The following is a 27,719-nucleotide window of genomic DNA, read 5'->3' as shown; positions in this document are numbered from 1 at the left end:
GCCCTTCCTGGTTAAATAAAGGTTAAATAAATAAAAATAAATACAATGTGATTTTCTGGATTTTTGTTTTAGATTCCGTCTCTTACAGATGAAGTGTACCTATGATAAAAATTACAGACCTCTACATGCTTTGCAAGTAGGAAAACCTGCAAAATCGGCAGTGTATCAAATACTTGTTCTCCCCACTGTACCTTATTTACATAACAATTCAGGCCCTTCGCTATGAGACTCGAAATTGAGCTCAGGTCAAATAAAATAAAATTGTATTGGTCACATACATGTGGTTAGCAGATGTTAATGCGAGTGTAGCGAAATGCTTGTGCTTCTAGTTCTGACAGTGCAGTAATATCTAACAATTCCACAACAACTACCTAATACACGCAAATCTACGTAAGTAAAGGGATGGAATAAGAACATGTACATATAAATATATGGATGAGCGATGACCGAGCAGCATAGGCAAGATGCAATAGATGGTACAGAATACAGTATATACATATGAGATGAGTAATGCAGGATATGTAAACATTATTAAAGCGGAAATATAAAAGTGACTAGTGATCCATTTATTAAAGTGGCCAATGATTTTGAGTCTGTATGTAGGCAGCAGTCTCTCTGTGTCAGTGATGGCTGTTTAAGATAGAAGCTGTTTTTCAGTCTCTCGGTCCCAGCTTTGATGCACCTGTACTGACCTCGCCTTCTGGATGGTAGCGGGGTGAACAGGCCGTGGCTCGGGTGGTTGATGTCCTTGATTATCTTTTTGGCCTTCCTGTGACATCGGGTGCTGTAGGTGTCCTGGAGGGCAGGTAGTTTGCTTCCGGCTGTGGGCGGTGCAGTTTCCGTACCAGGCGGTGATACAGCCCAACAGGATGATCTCAATTGTGCATCTGTAAAATGTTTGTCAGGGTTTTAGGGGCCAAGACAAATTTCTTCAGCCTCCTGAGTTTGAAGAAGCGCTGTTGCACTTTCTTCACCACACTGTCTGTATGGGTGGACCATTTCAGTTTGTCCGGGATGTGTATGCCGAGGAAGTTAAAACTTTCCACCTTCTCCACTGCTGTCCCGTCGATGTGGATAGGGGGATGCTCCGTCTGCTGTTTCCTGAAGTCCATGATCATTTCCTTTGTTTTGTTGACATTGAGTGAGAGGTTGTTTTCCTGACACCACACTCCGAGTGCCCTCACCTCCTCCCTGTAGGCTGTCTCATCATTTTTGGTAGCCAAGCCCACTACTGTTGTGTCGTCTGCAAACTTGATGATTGAGTTGGAGGCGGGCATGGCCACGCAGTCATGGGTAAACAGGGACCCTGGTGTTGAGGATCAGCGAAATGGAGATGTTGTTTCCTACCTTCACCACCTGGGGGAGGCCCGTCAGAAAGTCCAGGACCCAATTGCATAGGGCGGGTTGAGACCCAGGGCCTCAAGCTTAATGATCAGCTTGGAGGGTACCATGGTGTTGAATGCTGAGCTGTAGTCGATGAACAGTATTCTTACATAGGTATTCCTCTTGTCCAGATGGGATAGGGCAGTGTGCAGTGTGATGGCGATTGCATAATCTGTGGACCTATTGGGGTGGTATGCAAATTGAAGTGGGTCTAGAGTTGCAGGTAAGGTGGAGGGGATATGATCCTTGACTAGTCTCTCAAAGCACTTCATGATGACAGAGGTGAGTGCAACGGGGCGATAGTCATTAAGTTCAGTTACCTTTGCTTTCTTGGGTACAGGAACAATTGTGGCCATCTTGAAGCATGTGGGTACAGCAGACTGCGATAGGGAGAGATTGAATATGTCCGTAAACACACCAGCCAGCTGGTCTGCACATGCTCTGAAGACGTGGCTAGGGATGCCGCCTGGGCTGGCAGCCTTGCGAGGGTTAACATGTTTAAATGTCTTACTCACGTAAGGGGGGGCCGCAGTCCTTGGTAGCGGGCCGCATCGGTGGCACTGTATTATTCTCAAAACGGGCAAAGGTGTTTAGTTTGCATCCTGTTTCCAGCGATCATCCTTCAAATGTTTCTACAACTTGATTCGAGTCCACCGGCGATAAATTCAATTGATTGGAGATGATTTGGAAAGGCACACACCTGTCTATTTAAGGTCCCCATGTCAGATCAAAAACTAAGCCATGAGGTCGAAGGAATTGTCTGTAGAGTTCCCGAGACAGGATTGTGTTGAGGCACAGATCTGGGGAAGGGTACCAAAACATTTCTGCAGCATTGAAGGTCCCCAAGAACACAGTGGCCTCCATCAATCTTAAATGGAAGATGTTTGGAACCACCAAGACTATTTCTAGAGCTGCTGGTTGGGGGAGAAGGGCCTTGGTCAGGGAGGTGACTAAGAACCCGATGGTCACTCTGACAGAGCTCTAGAGTTCCTCTGTGAAGGTGGGAGAACCTTCCAGAAGGACAACCATCTCTGCAGCACTCCACCAATCAGGCCTTTATGGTAGAGCGGCCAGGCGGAAGCCACTCCTCACTAAAAGGCACATGACAGCCCGCTTGGAGTTTGCCAAAAGGCACCTGAAGACTCTCAGACCATGAGAAACAAGATTCTCTGGTCTGATGAAACCAAGATTGAACTCTTTGGCCTGAATGCCAAGCATCACGTCTGGAGGAAATCTGTGAAGCATGGTGGGGGCAGCATCATGCTGTGGAGATGTTTTTCAGCGGCAGGGACTGGGAGATTAGTCAGGATTGAGGCAAAGATGAACGGAGGAAAGTAAAGAGATATCCTTAATGAAAACCTGCTCCAGAGTGCTCAGGACCGCAGACTGGGGCGAAGTTTCACCTTCCAATAGGACAACAACCCTAAGCACAAGTCTCTGAATGTCCTTGAGTGGCCCAGCCAGAGCCCGGACTTGACCCGATCGAACATCTCTGGAGAGACCTGAAAATAGCTGTGCAGCAACACTCCCCATCCAACCTGACAAAGCTTGAGATAATCTGCAGAGAAGAATGGGAGAAACTCCCCAAATACAGGTGTGTCAAGCTTGTAGCATCATACCCAAGAAAACTCGAGGCTGTAATCACAGCCAAAGGTGCTTCAACAATGTACTTCGTGAAGGGTCAGTTACTTATTTGTAATAAATTAGCAAAAATAAACAGTTTTTGCTTTGTCATTATGGGGTATTGTGTGTAGATTGATGAGGGAAAAAACGATTTAATCCATTTTAGGGATAAGGCTGTGACCTAACACGAAATTAGTGCCTTTTGCGTCCCTTTGATATTTTAAGTAGAAATTGTGAACCAATACTGAATTTTAAAAGCCTGTTATATTAATTTAAGTGCCCTTTAATATAGACCACATGGGGAATTCAATACATCTGATTTCTTTTTATACAACTAAAGGCTTGCTAAAGTGCCAAAATGCAGCATTTTGACATGTCCCTCCATCAACTCTGTGTCACTCCTAGGAATATTTCCACTCAGTTAATACAAAAAAGTTTCACCATCATTGTAAAGCCCTAGTTTATTTTCTTTGATAAAGTTAGTTCTAAGGAGTATTATTTATTTCATGTGATTTGTGATTAATTTACATCTGTCCCTCATTTTAAGGTCAGCCCTGTTACGTGAACTGAACGTTTTAATATGTTTAAACTATTCCTTTTTAAATATTTTATTCAAAAGAAACATTGAACATATAAAGGTCAAATCATAGTGTAAAAGCAAATGAGCTGGTTCTACTGTTTTAAAAAAAACATTTCCTGTTGTTTTTTGGTGAAAACTAAGCGGGTAGAGCATACCACATCAACCCTGTTACCCAGAGATAGACAGGCTAGAAATGTACTTTTTTGTGAACCTTGTATTCAATTTCCACTCCTTGTTGCACACAACAAGCTTCCATTCCCCTTGTCACATGGGGATTTATGGCTGATTTAAGATGAAATCGTCAACCCTATTACAGTCAACCGTGTTACTTTATTTGGCACTTAATAGGCGCTTACTATAGCCATTGTTTTTTTTTATTCAACTTCTTGAGATGGGAAAACTAGTTTTTTATTAAGTTGAACAAGTTCTCTTTATGACAGAATTTTTTTGAACAAGTTACACTTCTCAAAAGGCACCGTTTTACGGTCCACTAAACAATTGCGCTATTGTGTGTCCAAAACGTTTCTGCCACCGTCTCTTATGACCGAAAAGAGCTTCTAGATATCAGGACAGCGATTACTCACCCCGTACTGGAAGAAGATTTGTTCTTTAACGAGTCGGACGCAAAGGATTTACTTCAGACACCCGACAAGGCCCTCATCCCGTCATTCGCAAGAGAAAGAGACGGAGACATCGGGGACGTAGGTCTGGGCCCCTTGTATGGATCTGGCGGCAAGTGGGTAATCTGCCTTTACCATCGGTCCTATTAGCCAACGTACAATCCTTGGATAATAAAATAGACGAACTACGAGCAAGTATATCCTACCAATGGGACATTTAAAAACTGTAATATCTTATATTTCACTGAGTCATGGCTGAACGACGACATCAAAGAAATACAGCAGGCGGGTAGAGTATCTCATGATAAGCTGTAGACCACACTATTTACCAAGAGAGTTTTTATCTATATTCTTCGTAGCTGTCTATTTACCACAACAAACAGGAAAACGCTCATCCAGAGGTGGCGCTCCTAGTGGCAGGGGACCTTAATGCAGAGAAGCTTAAGTCCATTTTACATCATTTCTACCAGCATGTTAAATGTGCAACCAGAGGGAAAACAACTCTAGACCACCTTTGCTCCACACACAGAGTCGCTCTCCCTCGCCCTCCATTTGGCAAATCTGACCATAATTCTATCCTCCTGATTCCTGCTTCCAAGCAAAAACTAAAGTAGGAAGCACCAGTGACATGCTCAATAAAAAAGTGGTCAGATGAAGCAGATGCTAAGCTACAGGACTGTTTTGCTAGCACAGACTGGAATATTTTCTGGGATTCTTGCGATGGCATTGAGGAGTACACCACATCAGTCACTGGCTTCATCAATAAGTGCATCGATGACATCGTCCCCACAGTGATGTATGTACAGTGAGGGAAAAAAGTATTTGATCCCCTGCTGATTTTGTACGTTTGCCCACTGACAAAGAAATGATCAATCAATAATTTTAATGGTAGGTTTATTTGAACAGTGAGAGACAGAATAACAACAAAAACATCCAGAAAAACGCATGTCAAAAATGTTATAAATTGATTTGCATTTTAATGAGGGAAATAAGTATTTGACCCCCTCTCAAGCAGAAAGATTTCTGGCTCCCAGGTGTCTTTTATACAGGTAACGAGCTGAGATTAGGAGCACACTCTTAACCTGTTAGGGCTAGGGGGCAGTATTTGCACGGCTGGATAAAAAAATGTACCCGATTTAATCTGGTTACTAATCCTACCCAGTAACTAGAATATGCATATACTTATTATATATGGATAGAAAACACCCTAAAGTTTCTAAAACTGTTTGAATGGTGTCTGTGAGTATAACAGAACTCATTTGGCAGGCAAAACCCTGAGACAGATTCTGACAGGAAGTGGATATCTGATGTGTTGTATTACCTTTAAACCTATGCCATTGAAAAACACAGGGGCTGAGGAATATTTTGGCACTTCCTATTGCTTCCACTAGATGTCACCAGCCTTTACAAAGTGTTTTGAGTCTTCTGGAGGGAGATCTGACCGAACAAGAGCCATGGAACGATGATGTCCCATTAGACACCTGGCGCGCGAGTTCATGTTGGGTACCCTCGTTCCAATACGTTATAAAAGAGAATGCATTCGTCCACCTTGAATATTATTCATGTTCTGGTTAAAAAAGGCCCTAATGATTTATGCTATACAACGTTTGACATGTTTGAACGAACGTAAATATATTTTTTCCCCTCGTTCATGAAGTGAAGTCCGGCGGGCTTAGATCATGTGCTAACAAGACGGAGATTTTTGGACATAAATGATGAGCTTTTTTGAACAAAACTACATTCGTTATGGACCTGTGATACCTGGAAGTGACATCTGATGAAGAGAATCAAAGGTAATGGATTATTTACATAGTATTTTCGATTTTAGATCTCCCCAACATGGCGGCTAGTCTGTATCGCAACGCGTATTTTTCTGGGCGCAGTGCTCAGATTATTGCAAAGTGTGATTTCCCAGTAAGGTTATTTTTAAATCTGGCAAGTTGATTGCGTTCAAGAGATGTAAATCTATAATTCTTTAAATGACAATATAATATTTTACCAATGTTTTCTAATTTTAATTATTTAATTTGTGGTGCTGACTTGAATGCCGGTTATTGGAGGGAAACGATTTCCTGAACATCAACGCCACAGTAAAACGCTGTTTTTGGATATAAATATGAACTTGATAGAACTAAAAATGCATGCATTGTCTAACACAATGTCCTAGGAGTGTCATCTGTTGGAGATTGTAAAAGGTTAGTGCATCATTTTAGCTGGTTTTATGGTTTTGGTGACGCCTGTCTTTGAATTGGCACAACATTACACACAACTCTTGTAAATGTACTGTCCTAACATACTCAAAATTTATGCTTTCGCCGTAAAACCTTTTTGAAATCGTAAAACGTGGTTAGATTAAGGAGATGTTTATCTTTCAAAGGGTGTAAAATAGTTGTATGTTTGAAAAATTTGAATTTTGACATTTATTTGGATTCAAATTTGCCGCTCTTGAAATGCACCTGCTGTTGATGGAGTGCACCACGGGTGGGACGCTTGCGTCCCACCTAGCCCATAGAGGTTAAAGGGAGTGCTCCTAATCTCAGTTTGTTACCTGTATAAAAGACACCTGTCCACAGAAGCAATCAATCAGATTCCAAACTCTCCACCATGGCCAAGACCAAAGAGCTCTCCAAGGATGTCAGGGACAAGATTGTAGACCTACACAAGGCTGGAATGGGCTACAAGACCATTGCCAAGCAGCTTGGTGAGAAGGTGACAACAGTTGGTGCGATTATTCGCAAATGGAAGAAACACAAAATAACTGTCAATCTCTCTCGGCCTGGGGCTCCATGCAAGATCTCACATCGTGGAGTTGCAATGATCATGAGAATGGTGAGGAATCAGCCCAGAACTTGTCAAGGATCTTGTCAATGATCTCAAGGCAGTTGGGACCATAGTCACCAAGAAAACAATTGGCAACACACTACGCCGTGAAGGACTGAAATCCTGCAGCGCCCGCAAGGTCCCCCTGCTCAAGAAAGCACATATACATGCCCGTCTGAAGTTTGCCAATGAACATCTGAATGATTCAGAGGACAACTGGGTGAAAGTGTTGTGGTCAGATGAGACCAAAATGGAGCTCTTTGGCATCAACTCAACTCGCCGTGTTTGGAGGAGGAGGAATGCTGCCTATGACCCCAAGAACACCATCCCCACGTCAAACATGGAGGTGGAAACATTATGCTTTGGGGGTGTTTTTCTGCTAAGGGGACAGGACAACTTCACCGCATCAAAGGGAAGATGGACGGGGCCATGTACTGTCAAATCTTGGGTGAGAACCTCCTTCCCTCAGCCAGGGCATTGAAAATGGGTCGTGGATGGGTATTCAAGCATGACAATGACCCAAAACACACGGCCAAGGCAACAAAGGAATGGCTCAAGAAGAAGCACATTAAGATCCTGGAGTGGCCTAGCCAGTCTCCAGACCTTAATCCCATAGAAAATCTGTGGAGGGAGCTGAAGGTTCGAGTTGCCAAACGTCAGCCTCGAAACCTTAATGACTTGGAGAAGATCTGCAAAGAGGAGTGGGACAAAATCCCTCCTGAGATGTGTGCAAACCTGGTGGCCAACTACAAGAAACGTCTGACCTCTGTGATTGCCAACAAGGGTTTTGCCAACAAGTACTAAGTCATGTTTTGCAGAGGGGTCAAATACTTATTTCCCTCATTAAAATTAAAATAAAATTTCTAACATTTTTGACATGCATTTTTCTGGATTTGTTGTTGTTATTCTGTCTCTCACTGTTCAAATAAACCTACCATTAAAATTATAGACTGATCATTTCTTTGTCAGTGGGAAAACGTACAAAATCAGCAGGGGATCAAATACTTTTTTCCCTCACTGTACATACCCCAACCAGAAGCCATGGATTACAGGCAACATCGGCACTGAGCTAAAGGCTAGAGCTGCCGCTTTCAAGGAGTGGGACTCTAACCCGGAAGCTTATAAGGAATCCCGTTATGCCCTCCAATGAACCATCAAACAGGTCAATACAGGACTAAGATTAAATCCTACTACACTGGCTCCGACACTCGTGGGATGTGGCAGGGCTTGCAAACTGTTACAGACTACAGAATGAAGCACAATGACACGAGCCTACCAGACAGGCTAAATTACTTCTATGCTCGCTTCAGGCCAGTAACACTGAAACATGCATGAGAGCATCAGCTGTTCCTGACGACTGTGTGATCACACTCTCTGTAGCCAATATGAGTAAGACCTTTAAACAGATCAACATTCACAAGGCCGCAGGGCCAGACGGATTACCAGGACGTGTACTCCGAGCATGCGCTGACCAACTGGCAAGTGTCTTCACTGACATTTTCAACCTGTCCCTGACTGAGTCTGTAATACCAACATGTTTCAAGCAGACCTCCTGTGCCCAAGAACACTAAGGTAACCTGCCTAAATGACTACCGAAAATTGACTACCGAAAGGCTGGTCATAGCTCACATAAACACCATTATCCCGGAAACCCGAGACCCACTCCAATTTGCATACCGCCCCTACAGATCCACATATGATGCAATCTCTATTGCACTCCACACTGCCCTTTCCACCAAGACAAAAGGAACACCTATGTGAGAATGCTATTCATTGTGTCATGATGTTGGCTTGTGGGTGAGGTTTATGACCCCCCCCATAAATACCTTTCTCCCTTTCCTCTCTCTTGACTCTACAGAAGAACTCTTGAAAAGCCTTTGTTAAACATATAGAGTCTGGGAACATTAAAAAGTGGGGGGAAAGGAACCATATTTCGGTAATCCAACCAGTTGAAAATATGCGTTGGTACTTAATGAATATGATGCCAGATCAGTTGGCGTCTGAGACATTCTTACTAATGATAGGATGACATAGACTGTATCTTGGAAAGTCTACACATTATAGTTATCAGATTCACATGGAATTGTTGTGCAATTTAAATGTTTAAATATGAAACTATTTGTGAAAAGATTAAATGTAATTTTAGCTTCCAAATGAGTGAATTGGGTTTTCATAAGGTTAAAGCTCTGCTCACTCAGTGGCCCCGCCCATGTGAAGAGACATTGGTTATAAACTATGAAACACGCCCTTCTCTCCCCTCCTATATAAAGCCCTTGACGAAAATGTAACTTTGTGTTCCGAGGACGTTAGGGCGACAGTCCTACATTTAAAAGGGCTCAGATAATAAGCTGTTCCAAGGATGTGTGGACTTGAGGTCCCCACGTTGAAAGGACAAAGACCACCTACAGAACTAAGCCAACCTTAGAGAACCTAACGAAATTAGCATCGAATTTCAATGTGAAGGTGACAACCTACACCCCGGAAGGATGAATTTTGACTATACCAGCCAGAATATAGCATGAGCTTAAAAGTATGGCAACTTGGTGTGAACTTTGAACTCTTATTCACTCCAGAAGTGATACCTCCTAGCCGTTGAGTTAGCAGCAGTCGCTAAACGTGGGCTAGGAGGGGACGGACAGAGTATTCATTCTACCACGCTCCAGTTCACCACTAGACAGTCTTCAGAGGACCAGAGATCCATGCTGGACAACCCGGCCTCCCATCTACCGAAGCGCAGCGCAGAGTAAATATTTATTGCATTCTCCTTTTTCAAATGGCCGGTTATTTAGAATGCATAAGATTCTGTATTTACGATAGCATAGCTTCTCCCTTTGTTACTCAGTCTTCCCGCTCTTTCACTCAAACCCAACCCCCTCTCTTTGTGTAACCAGCCATCGTATCTGTTCCGTCCACCAGGGACGTTTTCTTTATGACATAATTTGTAATCAATGTATGATCCATTCTGTGTGATTATTTAGTAAATAAATAATTCAACCAAATTTTGTATTGCTAATTCAACTTGTTAGCCAGGGTTTGTGAAGATAACCAAGAATGTTCCGCTTAATATTGCGGATAGAATATTGCTTCCATCAATGTAATTGTCTGCATAATTTCCAATCCCCCATATATTTTTTGGGTAAATATATATATCCATATACACACGCATGCATACATATACACATATATACATACACACATATCGACATACATACTTTTTTAAAGAATATACCTTTATTATTATTCCCCGCAAACCCTACCACGGATCCCCCAATTGGCGTAAACTAATAAACAGTTTGGCTTTTACCTTCAATTTATTCATCTTATACACATTTTACAGACACAGTCTATTTTACAATAGTTCATTTTTGTTTGTTTTTAGTCTTTCCTCTATTTCTGATGTCCATCCAGTTTGATTTCTATTTGTAACTGTGCTATTTCACAAAAGTTCTGAACCTATATACATTTTACAGACCCCGTATGATTTACATTGTTTATGTTGTTATTAGTCCCACCCTTCAGCTCCATTCAGCCCCTCCCATCTATCTCTCAACATCATCCATTTCGGATTTCTATTTGCCATATATTTTTCAATTGTGCTGTGATGCTTCACAAAACAATTGAACCTTTCTATTCTCATAGCTTCTACAGATTGTAAATTAAAAATAAAATGTTTTGCTAAAATAATTATTATATTATTGATTGATTGACTATTGGCTTTTCAAATCACCCAGTATTGCTATCTGCAGCGTTAGTTCTAGGCAAATGTTGCAGTTATTCAGCCATTCCTGGACCTGTGACCAAAAACGAGCTACATATGGACAATACCAAAATAAATGATCTAATGACTCTGCCTCCTCACAGCAGAATCTGCAGAGCTGGGAAGATTGTATCCCCCATATATATAACATTCTATTAGTTGCAAGAATTTTGTATAGTAATTTAAATTGAAAAATTCTAAGTTTTGAATTCGGCGTTGTTTTGCGTATCAATTCATAAACCATGTGCCATGGAATGGGTACATCGAAAATCAGATCAAATGATTGACATAAAGAGCCGTTGTGTTGAACACTGTGCGATGTTTAACAGTGAGAATAGCAGAATGGTGAACTTACTAAATGACTGAGAGTTTGACTGTGTGATATTAGGTTGCTTCGTCTTGACTACTAAGAAAGTAGTCAAGACGACCAGCATGATTAAGCCTCCGCCATGTATATCTCACTAGGTCAGGGTATTTAAGTCTCCATATATCCACTAATTCCAATATATCCATGACATTCATGATTTCCTTAAGTGCCTGAGGGTGATAGTTTGTAGTGTGATTTCCTTTCCGGTCCATAGAGGTATTTAAGACCGTATTAAAATCTCCCCCCATAATAATAGAGTCTAGTGTTGCTTGTAGAGTTGATAAATTCTTATATATATATTTTCAAAGAAGCTTGGATCATCATTATTCGGACCGTATAGGTTAATAAGCCATATCTGTTCATTGTCCAATAACATATTTAAAATAATCCATGTACCTTGATAATCTGTTATAACAATTTGCACATTTGGATCAAAATGACTGATAATTAAAACCATCACCCCTTTTGAATTTCTTTGCCCATGGGAGAAATATATTTCACCCCCCCAGTTATTTTTCCACAAAACTTCATCTAAAATTGTTGAATGGGTTTCCTGTAAACAATAGATATTATATTCCTTCTCTTTTAGCCAGGTAAATACTGATCGTCTTTTCTTATTATCTGCTAGGCCATTACAATTGTAACTGGCTGTACTTATTTCACCACTTAATGAGACACAACTTTAAATTCTATTTATGAAAATATATGTTTGTAAACGTACCATTAAAAAGTAACATGATGATTGAGTGTCTATATAGCTGTACCATGATATTTGCATTGCTACTAAGTAAACCTCCTATTGGTCCCTACTATTCTACCCGCTAAAAGCCTTCCTCATCCCGAGTTGGGTTGTCATCCCAATGCCCGGCAGACCACCCCCGATCACCCGTATCCCATAGCCCTGAACTGACTGGGATCCATCCTTCGAAAAGAGCACACAGTGCCATTTACTGAATTGAAGTAAATCAATTGCCAAATTAATTTCCATCGCCCTCACCACGATTTGTATTATATATAGCTGTGGATCATCCTCTATTGTCCCTAACATATTTTACTCCTTCGCAACAGTTGTGGGATACACACATACACCCACACACACTCAACCCTTTCCCCCCACACAACCATAATGTCACGTCCGTCGCAAGAAGGAGACCAAGGCGGCGTGCGTGGAGTTCCACATCTTTTAATAAATGAAACTCACCAAACAAAACAATAAAGCACAAACGAAACGTGAAGTAAATGGCGTGCTCACAGGCAACTAAACAAAAAACAAGATCCCACAAAAACCCAGTGGGAAAAGGCTGCCTAAATATGATCCCCAATCAGAGACAACGAATGACAGCTGCCTCTGATTGGGAACCATATCAGGCCAACATAGAAATACAAAAAACAGATATTCCCACTCGAGTCACACCCTGATCTAACCAAACACAGAGAATAACAAGGATCTCTAAGATCAGGGCGTGACACATAAGCTCACATTCTCAACAGTTGCACCATCCCAGAGCCCAACTCAAGAAAGGTCTTGATTTACAAATGCACTTACAGTTGCAGCTGCATTAGAAGGCCTGCAAGACCGCGCAAAAAAATGGGCAGAAATTAACAGATTTTATTAACCATTGTCACATCCTAGAAAATGGAGGTCAAATGTACACCTTTTCCCTGAAACACCCACAATATGGTCACCCGTATTGACCATATTCCCAAGCATCTCCATGCAGTCAGACTTTTGATTTTGTGCCACCAGGGCCACAATAATATACCCCCTCTCTGAATGTCCAAGTGTGACCCCCTCCCCATGGGTTACTGCAGCTAGTGTTGCCAGCACTGCCACTGCCTGGGTGGGGGCACTGCACCGGAAATCCCACCGGCTAGGTACAAGGTCGTCAAGGTTCTCATTAGCAGATTTGAGAATTTCCTTGTGTAGTATGCTCTCCCTTTAGGGGGCTTTGGCTTTGCAGGACCAACCCTGCCAAGCGGGCTCAGAATCTTGAGGGGGCAGTGCTGCTCTTGGTCTCTGACCGCATTTTGGCTGCATAGAGACCGTTTACAGCAGGCACATAAAACAGTTAGGGACTCCTCCTTAGTATCTGGGTCGTTCAGGTGGGTGTCTAGGGTATAGGGTTGTGGACCGTAGCATTAAATTAGGATCATAAATAAATAATTAGATATAATTTATTTTAAAAATGTAGTTCCCCATGATAGGACAATAAATAAATGAAATGTATAATTTATTTTAAAACTGTTCCACCATGATAGGACAATAAATAAATAAATAAATAAATAAGACGTATAATTCATTATAAAAGTATATCCATCATCTGAACAACATTGAAAGCCCTTTCATACCCCGGCTCACAGCAATACATTGGTTCTGGGATATGCAACCATTTCATTACTCACTCACTCAACTTTCCCAAACATAACAAATAAAATAAAAAGATAAACACACACCCACCATCCACACATACTGTGCCTTCTGTTTACTTAGTTTCTATCTTCACCATGTTGAATTAGTACTTGTGTGTTCCAATTAGTTATATGTGAATATATACTGCTCAAAAAAATAAAGGGAACACTAAAATAACACATCCTAGATCTGAATTGATGAAATAATCTTATTAAATACTTTTTTCTTTACATAGTTGAATGTGCTGACAACAAAATCACACAAAAATAATCAATGGAAATTCAATTTATCAACCCATGAAGGTCTGGATTTGGAGTCACACTCAAAATTAAAGTGGAAAACCACACTACAGGCTGATCCAACTTTGATGTAATGTCCTTAAAACAAGTCAAAATGAGGCTTAGTAGTGTGTGTGGCCTCCACGTGCCTGTATGACCTCCCTACAACGCCTGGGCATGCTCCTGATGAGGTGGTGGATGGTCTCCTGAGGGATCTCCTCCCAGACCTGGACTAAAGCATCTGCCAACTCAGGACAGTCTGTGGTGCAACGTGGCGTTGGTGGATGGAGCGAGACATGATGTCCCAGATGTGCTCAATTGGATTCAGGTCTGGGGAACGGGCGGGCCAGTCCATAGCATCAATGCCTTCCTCTTGCAGGAACTGCTGACACAGTCCAGCCACATGAGGTCTAGCATTGTCTTGCATTAGGAGGAACCCAGGACCAACCGCACCAGCATATGGTCTCACAAGGGGTCTGAGGATCTCATCTCGGTACCTAATGGCAGTCAGGCTACCTCTGGCGAGCACATGGAGGGCTGTGCGGCCCCCCAAAGAAATGCCACCCCACACCATGACTGACCCACCGCCAAACCGGTCATGCTGGAGGATGTTGCAGGCAGCAGAACGTTCTCCATGGCGTCTCCAGACTCTGTCACGTCTGTCACATGTGCTCAGTGTGAACCTGCTTCATCTGTGAAGAGCACAGGGTGCCAGTAGCGAATTTGCCAATCTTGGTGTTCTCTGGAAAATGCCAAACGTCCTGCACGGTGTTGGGCTGTAAGCACAACCCCCACCTGTGGACGTCGGGCCCTCATACCACCCTCATGGAGTCTGTTTCTGACCATTTGAGCAGACACATGCACATTTGTGGCCTGCTGGAGGTCATTTTGCAGGGCTCTGGCAGTGCTCCTCCTGCTCCTCCTTGCACAAAGGCGGAGGTAGCTGTCCTGCTGCTGGGTTGTTGCCCTCCTACGGCCTCCTCCACATCTCCTGATGTACTGGCCTGTCTCCTGGTAGCGCCTCCATACTCTGGACACTACGCTGACAGACACAGCAAACCTTCTTGCCACAGCACGCATTGATGTGCCATCCTGGATGAGCTGCACTACCTGAGCCACTGTGTGGGTTGTAGACTCCGTCTCATGCTACCACTAGAGTGAAAGCACCGCCAGCATTCAAAAGTGACCAAAACATCAGCCAGGAAGCATAAGAACTGAGAAGTGGTCTCTGGTCTCCACCTGCTGAACCACTCCTTTATTGGGGGTGTCTTGCTAATTGCCTATAATTTCCACCGGTTGTCTATTCCATTTGCACAACAGCATGTTAAATTTATTGTCAATCAGTGTTGCTTCCTAAGTGGACAGTTTGATTTCACAGAAGTGTGATTGACTTGGAGTTACATTGTGTTGTTTAAGTGTTCCCTTTATATTTTTTGAGCAGTGTATATACAAAAGCAATTTTTTTTAAATTGTATTGTTACAATCCATAACCGGGCTAGAATTGTGTTTCATTATTTTCCTCATCTATGAGAACTTTGTAATTTAAAAAAAAAACATTGTCACGCCCTGACCTTAGAGATCTTATTTATTCTCTATGTTTGGTTAGGTTAGGGTGTGACTCGGGTGGGAATATCTATGTTTTCTATTTCTTTGTTTTTGAGCTGAGTGTGGTTCCCAATCAGAGGCAGCTGTCTATCGTTGTCTCTGATTGGGAATCATACTTAGGCAGCCTGTTTTCCACCTGAGTTTTGTGGGAGGTTATTTTCTGTTTAGCTTATGTGCCTGATGTGTTTATGTTTTCCCTTTTGTTATTTTGTTTGAGTGTTTCTTGAAAATAAATATCATGAACACTTACCACGCTGCGTTTTGGTCCACTTCTTCTTCACCTTCAGACGATCATTACAACCATGGAGTAGTCTTTGTGTCTCTAAACAACTGGTTATCAATATATAGTTTATCAACGACGAGAGCTACTCGTTTCCCTTTTAATCTATTTTCTTTGAAAATTGTATACAGAACTTTACGCCGTTCTGCAATTTCCTTCGGAAACTGATCATTCATGCCAATTTTGGTCCCAGCAAGTCTTTTACCCAGGCTTTTAACCATTATTTTATCTTTAAATGAAGCAAATTTGGTAACGATTGGGCGTTCATACGTTTGGCCTCTCTGTCCGAAGCGGTGTACACGTTGAAGTTGGATTTTTTTCGATAGCTTCGCGTGGGATCTGAAGCGCTTTAAGGAGGAACTCTCTAACTACAGATTCGGGAACTTCCCCTTCTTTCTCCTGGATACCTGTAAGTACCAGATTCTCTCTCATGGTTCTAGTTTGTAAGGCTTCTCTCAGAACGGTGTTCTCCTTTTTAATTTCATTCACTTCGGTTTCAATCTTGTTGACTGTCCCTTTTAGCTTGTGTGTTTCATTCTCCAATGTCGCAGCTTTTTCATCACTCATCTCGAGGCTTGCCTTCAACTCTTTTATATCCTTACTAACTAATTCAAGTATACCCAGTTTGTCATTTATTGATTTTAACAGATCGGTTTCGACCTTTACCATTCCCGGTGGTGAAAATATTAAATCGTCTGTGTCTGTAGAAGAGTCACGTTTTCGTTTTGAAATCGGTTCCCCTGTCTTACTCTCCGTTATGTTTGGGTGTTGCTTGTTTTCGTAATATTTGTCGATAAATGTCTAGTCTTAAGATTTGTTTTGTGTTATTATCCAGATTGAAAGTTATCACCCACCAGATTGTGAAGTGCTAATATTTTAGTCTAACTTGCCAATATTGAATATTACGTTTTATCTTGAGGTGCTCTACATAACTTCGTTCAGTCCGCTATTACCCCCTGTCTGTTTCGACCTAATAACCAAGAACTTACAACTTTCAGATGAGACTAAACAAGGTGACGATTAAATATTGACTGCTATTGATGTAAAAGATTACGATCTTTAAGAGCTTATTCGGAAGATAACAGCTCTATAAACATTCTTTCATGGTGCCCCGAATTTCTAGTTGATTATCTAACTGATTAGCTTAATCAGGTAATATTAATTACAGAGAAATTATTTTATAGAATAGCACGTCATATCACTTAAGAAGCCTTTTGGACCTAGACTTGGCGCTCCGGTACCACTTGCCGAGCAGTAGCAGAGAGAACAGTCTATGACTAGTGTTGCTGGAGTCTTTGACAATTTTTAGAGCCTTCCTCTGACACCGCCTGGTATAGAGGTCCTGGATGGCAGGAAGCTTGGCGCCGGTGATGTATTTGGTCGTACGCACGACCCTCTGTAGTGCCTTGCAGTCGGAGGCCGAGCAGTTGCTATACCAGTCAGAATGCTCTCGATGGTGCAGTTGTAGAACTTGCTGAGGATCTGAGGACCCATGCCAAATCTTTTCTCCTGAGGGGGAATAGGCTTTGTCGTGCCCTCTTCACGACTGTCTTGGTGTGTTTGGACCATGATAGTTTGTTGGTGATGTGGACACCAAGGAACTTGATGCTCTCAAACTGCTCCACTACAGCCCCATCAATGAGAATGGGGGCGTGCTCGGTCTTCCTTTCCTGTAGTCCACAATCATCTCCTTTGTCTTGATCACGTTGAGGGAGAGGTTGTTGTCCTAGCACCACACGGCCAGATCTCTGACCTCCTCCCTATAGGCTGTCTCATCGTTGTCGGTGATCAGGCCTGCCACTGTTGTGTCATCGGCAAACTTAATGATGGTGTTGCGGTCATGCCTGGCCATGCAGTTATTAGTGAACAGGGAGTACAGGAGGGGACTGAGCATGCACCCATGAAGGGCACCCATGTTGAGGATCAGCGTGGCGGATGTGTTGTTACCTACCCTTACCACCTGGGGGCGGCCCATCACGAAGTCCAGGATCCAGTTGCAGAGGGAGGTGTTTAGTCACTGGGTCCTTAGCTTAGTGATGAGCTTTGTGGGCACTATGGTGTTGAAGGCTGAGCTGTAGTCAATTGTCGTGTCTTTGGCTATGCCGGATTAACAGCTTCTACCCCCAAGCCATAAGACTCCTGAACATCTATTCAAATATCTTCCCAGACGCCGCTTTTACGCTGCTGCAACTCTCTGTTTATTATCTATGCATAGTCACTTTAACCTCTACCTACATGTACATATTACCTCAATTACCTCGACTAACCGGTGTCCCCGCACATCGACTCTGTACCGGTACCACCTGTATATAGCCTCGCTATTGTTATTTTACTGCTGCTCTTTAATTATTTGTAACCTTTATTATTTTTTTTACTTATCTATTTTTTTCTCAACACTTCTTTTTCTTAAAACTGCATTATTGGTTAAGGGCTTGTAAGTAAGCATTTCACTCTAAGGTCCTGTTTTATTTGGCACATGTGACAAATACATTTTTATTTTATTTTACTTTACTTGATAGGGATTTGGACTTGTGGTTTCACTTAATTCTGCATACTGGGCAATGATTATAATGGCGATTCTGATCCAACAATAAATTCATGCATTGTGCCCCTGGCCTGAGAGGATGGAAGTTCAATATGTAGCTAAATGTAGAAGGCTAATGTTAACTAGCTAACATTGCCCATGAAAGGAAGTTAGGCTAGCGAGCAAGCTTTTTAGCCAGGTAGTCTAAGACAACAAAAAATGAAAATGTGTACTGTATGACAGTGATAGACCGTTTCTTCAACATGAAAGAGAGGAGTGTAACGACGGTCGTCAGGAATGGACCAAGGCGCAGCGGGTTGAGTGCTCATAATTAACTTTAATGAAAAACACTTCTACAAACAAAAACGATGGACGACGAAGACAGACTTGAAGGCACAAGACAGCAATTCAAGTGACAACCTCCCACAAATTACAAACACACCCTAATATATAAGACTCTCAATCAAAGGCAACTAGACAACACCTGCCTTCAGTTGAGAGTCCACACCCCAATTAACTAAACATAGAAACAGACTAACTAGAAAGAACATAGACTAACAGAGCAGTGACCAAAAAACCCCGGAATACATAAATCAACTACCCTCTACATAATACACACACCCCGAACCACATAAACCAAATACCCTCTGCCACGTCCTGACCAGCCTACACTAACAAAATAACCCTCATACTGGTCAGAACGTGACAAGGAGGATGGCATTGGCATTCCTCTACAAGTAGGGCAAGTCAACATGTTTTATCTACTTGCACAAATGCGCACACACGCACACACACACACACACACAGAAATCAGAGCCATGGACAGTCACATCATATTTAGCTTTTGTTGATCGGACTAAATTATTTTTGGTATATTTTAGTTGGTACTGTATTAGACTACGCATAGGTGATTTGATGATGTTGGAATGTTGAAGTTGAAATGGTGCTGGAGGCAGCTCCTGTTTTCTTTGTGACTTGCGGTAACTCTCCGTGGTTCTAAATCAATAGTTGTTTCGTGGTCCAAAAATTGCGGAAACCTTAACTTGCTTGACCATACTGTAGGTCCTGTAACTGTTTGTTACATGTAATAAGCTTTGTGCACTTCACCGGACAGAGGTTGCTCTCCAGTTTTGTGATGTAACAAAGGTGGTTGAATTTATTCTGCCACTGTGTCTTCTTATGGTCTCTGCCTTAGGCCTATAAATCATGGTGGCAAGGCATATGAACTGGTTATCAAGCAAACAAAGCAATTATCACATCACATAGGTTGTAATATGGCTTTTTTTCTGGCTGGCTTCACCAGTGATATTACCCACGCACCTCTGCTGATGGCTCTGCATATCCAGAGGATGGTAGATCAATTACACTAAGGCCCTGTAATAACAGCAGGGGTTGCAGCTGAAGTCACACAAGGAGGATGGGGAAAAATCCCACCCCAATGTAATGAGTCACAATTATTGTACAGGAATCAAAAGATCTATGCTATGATTTTCCATCCAAACAATCCATGTACTATTGATATGGTTTCACATATTTCCCAATTCCCATTAGTTAGTTCAGATACCTATCTCTTCATCATAATCACAATGCCTTGCCGTACTGGCGACACAGTAAGGCAAACTGGATTTCTTCCCCCTGTAACATTACAATGCATAGTTGTACTTTGTTGTTACTGACAGACAAACCGGTGAGTAGCAATAAATAACCTACTCACAGAAAGCCATTTGCTGACACACTCGCACAGAGCAGCACTGACGGATGGTTTCAGACAGACATTCTCCCCTGGTAAATGAGTGTTGCAGTCCTAGGAACTAACGGCAGTGCTTCTCTAAAGCACCTCATTAACTTTTGGGGAGACAGCAGTAACTTTTTAAAATGTCACATTTACCCAGAAGGTATTTAATTGCTGTAAGTATTGCTGCTCATTTCTAAAAGTCTGCAAATCATCAAACAAACTTGAAGGTCAAAAAAGTAGCAGGTATTTCAAAGGTGTGGACAATGCGTGTTCTAGCTCGGTGGCATTGATTCCTCAAGGTGAAGTATTTGTTCAATCCAAGGGACTGTGCTTACATAACAGTTAGATGAGTATAAAGATGAATAGTGCTTTTATAGAGAGAGACTCATTACTATCCTGAATATTTCACTGCAAATGCTGCAATAAATTAACTCATATTTCCCTTTTATACAAGAAGATTGCTTAATTAAATGGAGAGGCCTTAATGCACTACTGAAAATCACCTGTATCAATTAAATTTATGGAATAGCTGTTATGGGAACCTCACCTGATAACAAAGTCATGGGAGTCTATCTCTGGCCCACAGCTGCTATTGAGTAGGATCCCAGAGTTCCCTACGATGGCACAGCGTCTGTGGTGCTGGTTCTTCATGGGGGATGCAGTGGGTAGCAACCGGTACAGGTTCTCTGAGATGTTGGTAGTGCTTTGACGGTCAAAGATGTAGTGGATGACATCTCCAGGTTTCAATGTGCCCTTCAGAATAGAGATGTCCCTCTCTGGGTCAAAGAACCCCAGGATGTTCTTCCTATAGAAGGAACAAAGTCATCCATGAAGGAATACCCAGCTTATGGGAGTGTGAGACCTAATAGAGACCATTGCAGAAGAGGATTGTATTCCTACCTGATGAGGCTGGAGAGGGTTCTGTTGAAGGTCCAGTTATCTGAAGAGAGCCTGGTGGAATTTTTAGAGCCTGAAGGAGAAGCAGGACTCTTGTCCTCCCCTTCATTGACTAAAGGTGTAGGATTGGCTTTCACTGCTACATTTCTACAACAGGACAGCGAGGCATCCATTAGAAATGAAAGGCAACATGACTTTGATACATGTGATATAAGAACTCATATCATCACTTGAAAAAGCAGTGTGAATGAACAACGATGTCATGTGTGTAAAGCCATCCAATGTGTAATGAAAGCCAGTCAATTTCATGTCTTCATTAATGTGATACTTATTTTCAAACCCCAGGGAAGTTCTATGTGTCTATCACTTGCACATCTGAGATTGTACATTAATTGGGTGATTTATCAATTATTTAAATTAGATACACACAATTCTGTAATCCAGTGCTGATATGTTAATGTATATTAAGTCTGTTAATTATTTTACAAGTCTGCAAGCATAATAGCTCAAAAGGGGAAGCAAATAAAAGGCTAGAATAACAGAATTGATGAGTATTATAAAACCAGAAGGCAATGGAAGAAGGAGCAGGTCAGCCTGACAAACCTGTTGGGCTTGGGGATGAGGCTGTGCAAGTACAATGTTCTGGAACCTCCAATATTCCTAGACCAACAAAAATGTTATTTTAGCCACCATCAGAATAATTCAGCATATTATTTTCAGATGAATAGAATCGTGCAGAACATGAAGTGTGAGGGGCAAGAGGTGGTTTAATCAAATTCCAGGCATCACATATAATTTAGGCTGTCAGAATATCCATGGCTCTGCTCTTAATGTGTATTCAGATGAGCAGTAGGCTCATCACATTTACATGAACGTGAAAGAGAAGAGCATGCATCAAAACGCAGACAGACTGTGAAACAGAACTGTTGTTGGTGTAACACTGATACATGAGTGCTGAAGGCCATTCATGTCGTTAAACAAGCATGTGAGCAAAATGTGTCATATGATCCCTGGTAGAGCTAGGTACCTCAATGTCTCAGGTATCTTATGTATACACCTGAGGGGAAAAACAGGAAGTGCCAACTGATCTACCAATCTTACTGTTACCGGTGCTTGTGAGTCTGGATAAAGAGATTGTAGTTTGTCAACATTGCTTAAACATCCTCTATAAATCTTGTATAAATAAACCCTGAATGATATACAACCTGTACACTATGAGCAGCATGCACTTCTGCTCAAGACATACATCATTATTGTCTTTTATGACTGCAACCTCAATGTATTAAAGAAAAGACGATTAAGTCGGCTAACATATCTGCTTCAAAGTCCCAACTCTCATGGGGTTTATAAAACCATAAAGCTCCAGAAATTAAATTAGAGCAAGCACACAGTACCATAATACAACGGCTCCATTATGTCCAATAGGACGTTGCAAATGGAGTGTGTCTCAATTAAGTATGTACAATTGCATCTTGAGTCAGTTATTACAGAGGCAAGGAGAATCACTAACATGCCAGGCAGTAGACAAGGAGCCAGGAGCATTCAGTCTGCTCAAATGAAGGTGACAGGCCTAGCTGTGCTATCTGGGGAGCAACACAACTATTCTATTGTTCTTGGAGTGGAGAGATATACCAATATAGGCAAGCACCTTCATGAAACAGTTGTAATTAATAGGTTATTACTCTGTAATTACCACATACACATGATTATTATTGTGATATTACTACCATCATTTTGTAATAAATACCTGGTCATCTCTGTACTGTAAAATAAAGTGCTACAGTACCAACTGTTCCAGCTACTTAACATTTACAGCCACAAGAAGCTTGATTCTTGTTCTATCAGAAGGCAGAACTGTATCTTCCAAGCTTCAAGAGTTGTATTTGTGTAAGATAGAAGAGTCTTCTGATGCAGGGCTCAGTTATGTCTGTGCCCAAGAAAGCAAAGGTAATCTGCCTAAATGATTACCGCCCCGTAGCACTCACGTCGGTAGCCACAAAAGCTGTTGAAAGGCTGGTTATGGCTTACATCAACACCATCATCCTGGAAACCCTAGACCCACTCCAATTGGCATACCGCCCCAACAGAACCACAAATTATGCAATCTCAATCCCACTCCACACTTCTCATCCCATCTGGACGAAAGGAACACCTATGTGACAATGCTGTTCATTGACTACAGCTCAACATTCAACACCATAGTGCCCACAAACCTCATCACTAAGCTAAGGACCCTGGGACTAAACACCTCCCTCTGCAACTGGATCCTGGACATCCTGACGGGCCGCCCCCAGGTGGTAAGGGTAGGCAACAACACATCTGCCATGCTGATCCTCAACACTGGGGCCCCTCAGGGGTGCGTGCTTACTCCCCTCCTGTACTCACTGTTCACCCACGACTGCATGGCCAAACATGGCTCAAACACCATCATTAAGTTTGCTGACAACAGAAGTGGTAGGCCTGATCACCGACAACGTCGAGACAGTCAATAGGGAGGAGGTCTGAGACCTGGCAGTGAGGTGCTAGGACAATAACCTCTCCCTTAATGTGAGCAAGACAAAGGAGCTGATTGTGGACTACAGGAAAAGACAGGCTGAACAGGCCCCCATTAACATCGAGTGGTGGAGTGGGTCAAGACTTTCAAGTTCCTTGGTGTCCACATCACCAACTAACTATCATGGTGCAAACACACCAAGACAGTCGTGAAGAGGGCACCACAACACCTTTTCCCCTCAGGAGACTGAAAGAATTTGGCATGGGTCCCCAGATTCTCAAAATGTTCTACATCTGCACCATCGAGAGCATCCTGACCGTTTGCATCACCGCCTAGTACATCCATCTTCTATCCACACATCCGCTCGGCATCCGACCGTAAGGCACTACAGAGGGTCGTGCGTACGGTCCAGTACATCACTGGGGCCAAGCTTCCTGCCATCCAGGACCTATTTACTAGGCGGTGTCAGAGGAAGGCCCACAAAATTGTCAAAGACCCCAGTCACCTAAGTCATAGACTGTTCTCCCTGCTACTGCACGGCAAGCGGTACCGGAGTGCCAAGTCTATGACCAAAAGGCTCCTTAACAGTTTCTACCCCTAAGCCATAGGACTGCTGAACAATTAATCAAATGGCCCCCGGACTATTTACATTGACATCCCCCCCAACCCATTGTTTCACACTGCTGCTACTCTCTGTTTATTGTCTATTTTTTCCCTTTTTTTCCCTTTTTCCTTTTATTGTGTTACTTGTTTGTTTGTTTTTACTTTATTTAGTAAATATAACTCTATTTCTTGAACTGCATTGTTGGTTAAGGGTTGGTTAAGCATTCACGTTAAGGTCTACACCTGTTGTATTCGGCACATGTGACAAATACAAATTGATTTGATTTGAAAGGGAACTGTTCATTTTGTCTCCAGTCTGTTGCTCTCAGTAACAAATCAAACAGTAATCTTCTATCCTCACATCCACCCACCAAACAGCCCTCTATACCATAACATGACTGGAGCTGGAGTGCACACAGGATACACTGAAATGTTGAACAAAACCACCAAGCGCACGCCATTTGTCAAGAAGCCCTGGGGTGCCTCAACTCAGCCTGATGATGCAATTGATTCAAGGTTTGATGTGGAAAGCAAAATGGGCTTCCAAGTCTTGGGCTGGTTCCTTATGATACAATGGTCTGGTCTATTGTGTTAGTAGGTCTTCTAAAACAGTGACTATACACAGTTTTTATTATGAAAGCGCAATAGAATTAGAGCAAAATCCAGTTGACACAGCTGTTAGAGAGTTCAGTATTATGCAGTGAAGAGAGTTAACAGTGTAGAGTTACACCTGAAACTATCTGATTACCAGTCCATTCTCTCCATACTAGGTAGCCTACTTTTGATCCCATGTGTTAGTACTCCCCTAGTTTTGTAGCAATTATTCCATCCATGCACCCCATAAGTAAAGTGCCAAGATTACACACGCACACACCCACGCACATAGGATCTGAAGGTAGTGCTTCAAGATACTGTAGCCTACTATATAATGCATGGATGCTACACTGCAGACAAATTGGTCTTTGTAGATCCAGGTATAGAGCGTCTGTTGAACATCTGTCGTCAATTGCATTAGACTATTATACTGGGATATCACAAAGGGAAAGCTAAAGTGAAAGGTCCGATTAAAAATTCAAGATGTACAGTAAAGAAATAGGAGTAGAACGTATCAACAAATGCATAGCGGTTTGTAACATTGAAATGGACACAAATGAAGAGTTTATTTCCAAAACGCTATATCCCCCAATTCTTCACATTTGTGTTTACAGTTCACAGATTTTTTTATTCATAGATTTTAAATGTGTATAATTGTATTTTTTGTTGTTGCAAAAGGCTATACATTCCTTGTTTAGCTAACATGGTCCAAGCACATCAAGACAGTTGTCAAGACTACAAAACCTATTCCCCTCAGGAGACTGAAAAGATTTGGCATGGATCTTCAGATCCTCAAAAGGTTTTACAGCTGCACCATCGAGAGCATCCTGACGGGTTGCATCACTCACTGCCTGGTGTTACGCGGAGTGGAACAGGGAAACCATAGAGCAGACTCAGACGAGGAGACTGGAATGAAGTAACCAAGGTATTTATTGAAACACAGGGGAAAGATGGAGTGCAGGCCAGGGGAAGCTCGGGCGGGTTGCAGGAAACCAGGTGCGGCGGCTGAGGCTGGAGCGAGAGGGGTTGGGACAGGGTAAGCAGGTCCGGTGGGGAATCCAGGGCAGAGTAGCAGAATGAGGAGACGTGGGACTGGAGACAGGAACTAGAGTCAGAGTGGGCAGAACTGTATGAGAGGAAAGCCGTGTCAGGCAAGGAAAACAGGCACAATCACACACACAGAGAGAGAGAGAGGGAGAGAGCACTGGGGGAGTGGTGGCAGGTGAAGGAGACACAGGATGAGCAGTAAAGGACTTGGCAGGAGCAGATGTAACAGTACCCCCCCCCCCCCCCCCCCCCATGGGATACTAGCAGGGATACATGGGATACTAGCAGGTCCGCAGTCTCCCTGGAGGACGGGACCTTGGAGAGGGGAATGAAGTGAGCCACCTTGGAAAACCTGTCAATAATGGTGAGGATGACGGAGTTACCGTTAGATGGGGGAAGGCCAGTGACAAAGTCCAGAGCTATGTCTGACCAGGGGTGACTGGGTATGGCGCAGCAGCCCAGAAATGGGTTTAGTGGAGGTTTTGTTCCGAGCACAAGCCGAGCAGGCTGAGACAAACTCCCGGAAATCTCTCTCCATGGTTAGCCAGTAGAAGCGCTGACGCAAGAAGGCGAGGGTCCGGTACATACCAGGGTGACTGGTGAGGTGAGTAGAATGGCCCAATTGAAGAACCTCAGAGCGAACACAATCTGGAATAAACAGAGCATTCCTAACCATTACCCAGGTCAAGCTGGTTCTGCTGAGCCTGGCAGATACGGGACTCGATCTTCCAGGTGACGGCGGCAACGATGCAGGTGGGTGGCACAATGGCTTCTGGCTCGGTACCCATGTTGTCGGTGGTTCAGATGTTTGGCGGTCTGGATATAGGACAGGTTTTTATGGTCCGTCCACACTATGAAGGGGGGGACAGAACCCTCTAGCCAGTAACACCATTCCTCAAGAGCCAGCTTAACTTAAGTTCCCGGTTTCCTATGTCAAAATTCCTCTCTGCAGGTGAGAACTTACGGGAAAAGAATGCACATGGGTGGAGCTTCTGATCAGAGGAGGAATGTTGAGACAGAACAGCACCACCCCGGTGTCAGAGGCATCCACCTCCACAATGAACTGGAGTCCTGGGCTGAGTAAGGACCGGAGCGGAGGTGAAGCGACGCTTGAGTTCCAGGAATGCTGCCTCTGCCTCAGGAGTCCAGTGGAACGGAGTGGAGGTGAGAGGTGCAGCCAGATGGCTGTAGTTGCGGATGAAACTTCTGTAAAAATGTGCAAACCCCAGGAAACGCTGTAGCTGCTTCAGGTTGGAGGGCGCATGCCACTCTGTGACTGCCATGACCTTGGCGGGGTCCATTCGTAACTGTCCCTGTGCAATAATATAACCCAGGAAAGACACTGAGGCAGCACGGAACTCACATTTTTTAGCTTTAACTTCTTTGGGATAGGGGGTAGTATTTTCACGGCCGGATAAAAAACGTACCCGATTTAAACTGGTTACTACTCCTGCCCAGAAACTAGAATATGCATACAATTTGTATATTTGGATAGAAAACACTCTAAAGTTTCTAAAACTGTTTGAAAGGTGTCTGTGAGTATAACAGAACTCATATGGCAGGCCAAAACCTGAGAAGATTCCATACAGGAAGTGCCCTGTCTGACAATTTGTTGTCCTTCTGTTGCATCTCTATCGAAAATACAGCATCTGTGCTGTAACGTGACATTTTCTAAGGCTTCCATTGGCTCTCTAAAGCCGCCAGAAAGTGGAATGGGGTGTCTGCTGTCTCTGGGCAAAGAACAGCAGCAGAATTTGTGAGTGGTCAGCCTGGGGACAGTGAGACTGAGAAGCGCGTTCACGAGACGACTTCATTTTTTTCTTTCAGCCTTTGAATGAATACAACGTTGCCCGGTTGGAATATTATCGCTATTTTACGAGAAAAGTAGCATAAAAATTGATTTTAAACAGCGTTTGACATGCTTCTAAGTACAGTAATGGAATATTTTGAAAATTTTTTGTCACGAAATGCGCTCGCGCGTCACCGTTTGGATAGTTACCTGAACGCATGAACAAAATGGCGGTATTTGGATATAGCTATGGATTATTTGGAACCAAAACAACATTTGTTGTTGAAGTCCTGGGAGTGCATTCTGATGAAGA

At 42.8% G+C, this 27,719-nt stretch overlaps 1 protein-coding gene across 1 annotated transcript in view; it reads right to left on the bottom strand.

Annotated features, from left to right (window-relative positions):
* Positions 1 to 27,719, bottom strand: part of st8sia2 (ST8 alpha-N-acetyl-neuraminide alpha-2,8-sialyltransferase 2) — a 43,674-nt gene that overhangs the window by 9,999 nt on the left and 5,956 nt on the right. The window contains exons 2-4 of the mRNA XM_014149133.3: positions 21,483 to 21,539; positions 20,883 to 21,026; positions 20,530 to 20,787 (exon numbers count right to left, since the gene is read on the bottom strand). Coding sequence (XP_014004608.2) covers positions 20,530 to 20,787; positions 20,883 to 21,026; positions 21,483 to 21,539 — 459 coding nt within the window. The remainder of the gene's footprint in view (positions 1 to 20,529; positions 20,788 to 20,882; positions 21,027 to 21,482; positions 21,540 to 27,719) is intronic.

This window comes from Salmo salar, chromosome 16 (genome assembly GCF_965601325.2).
Source record: "Salmo salar chromosome 16, fSalSal1, whole genome shotgun sequence".
Taxonomy (NCBI): domain Eukaryota; kingdom Metazoa; phylum Chordata; class Actinopteri; order Salmoniformes; family Salmonidae; genus Salmo; species Salmo salar.
This window is presented reverse-complemented; position numbering and strand designations above follow the sequence as displayed.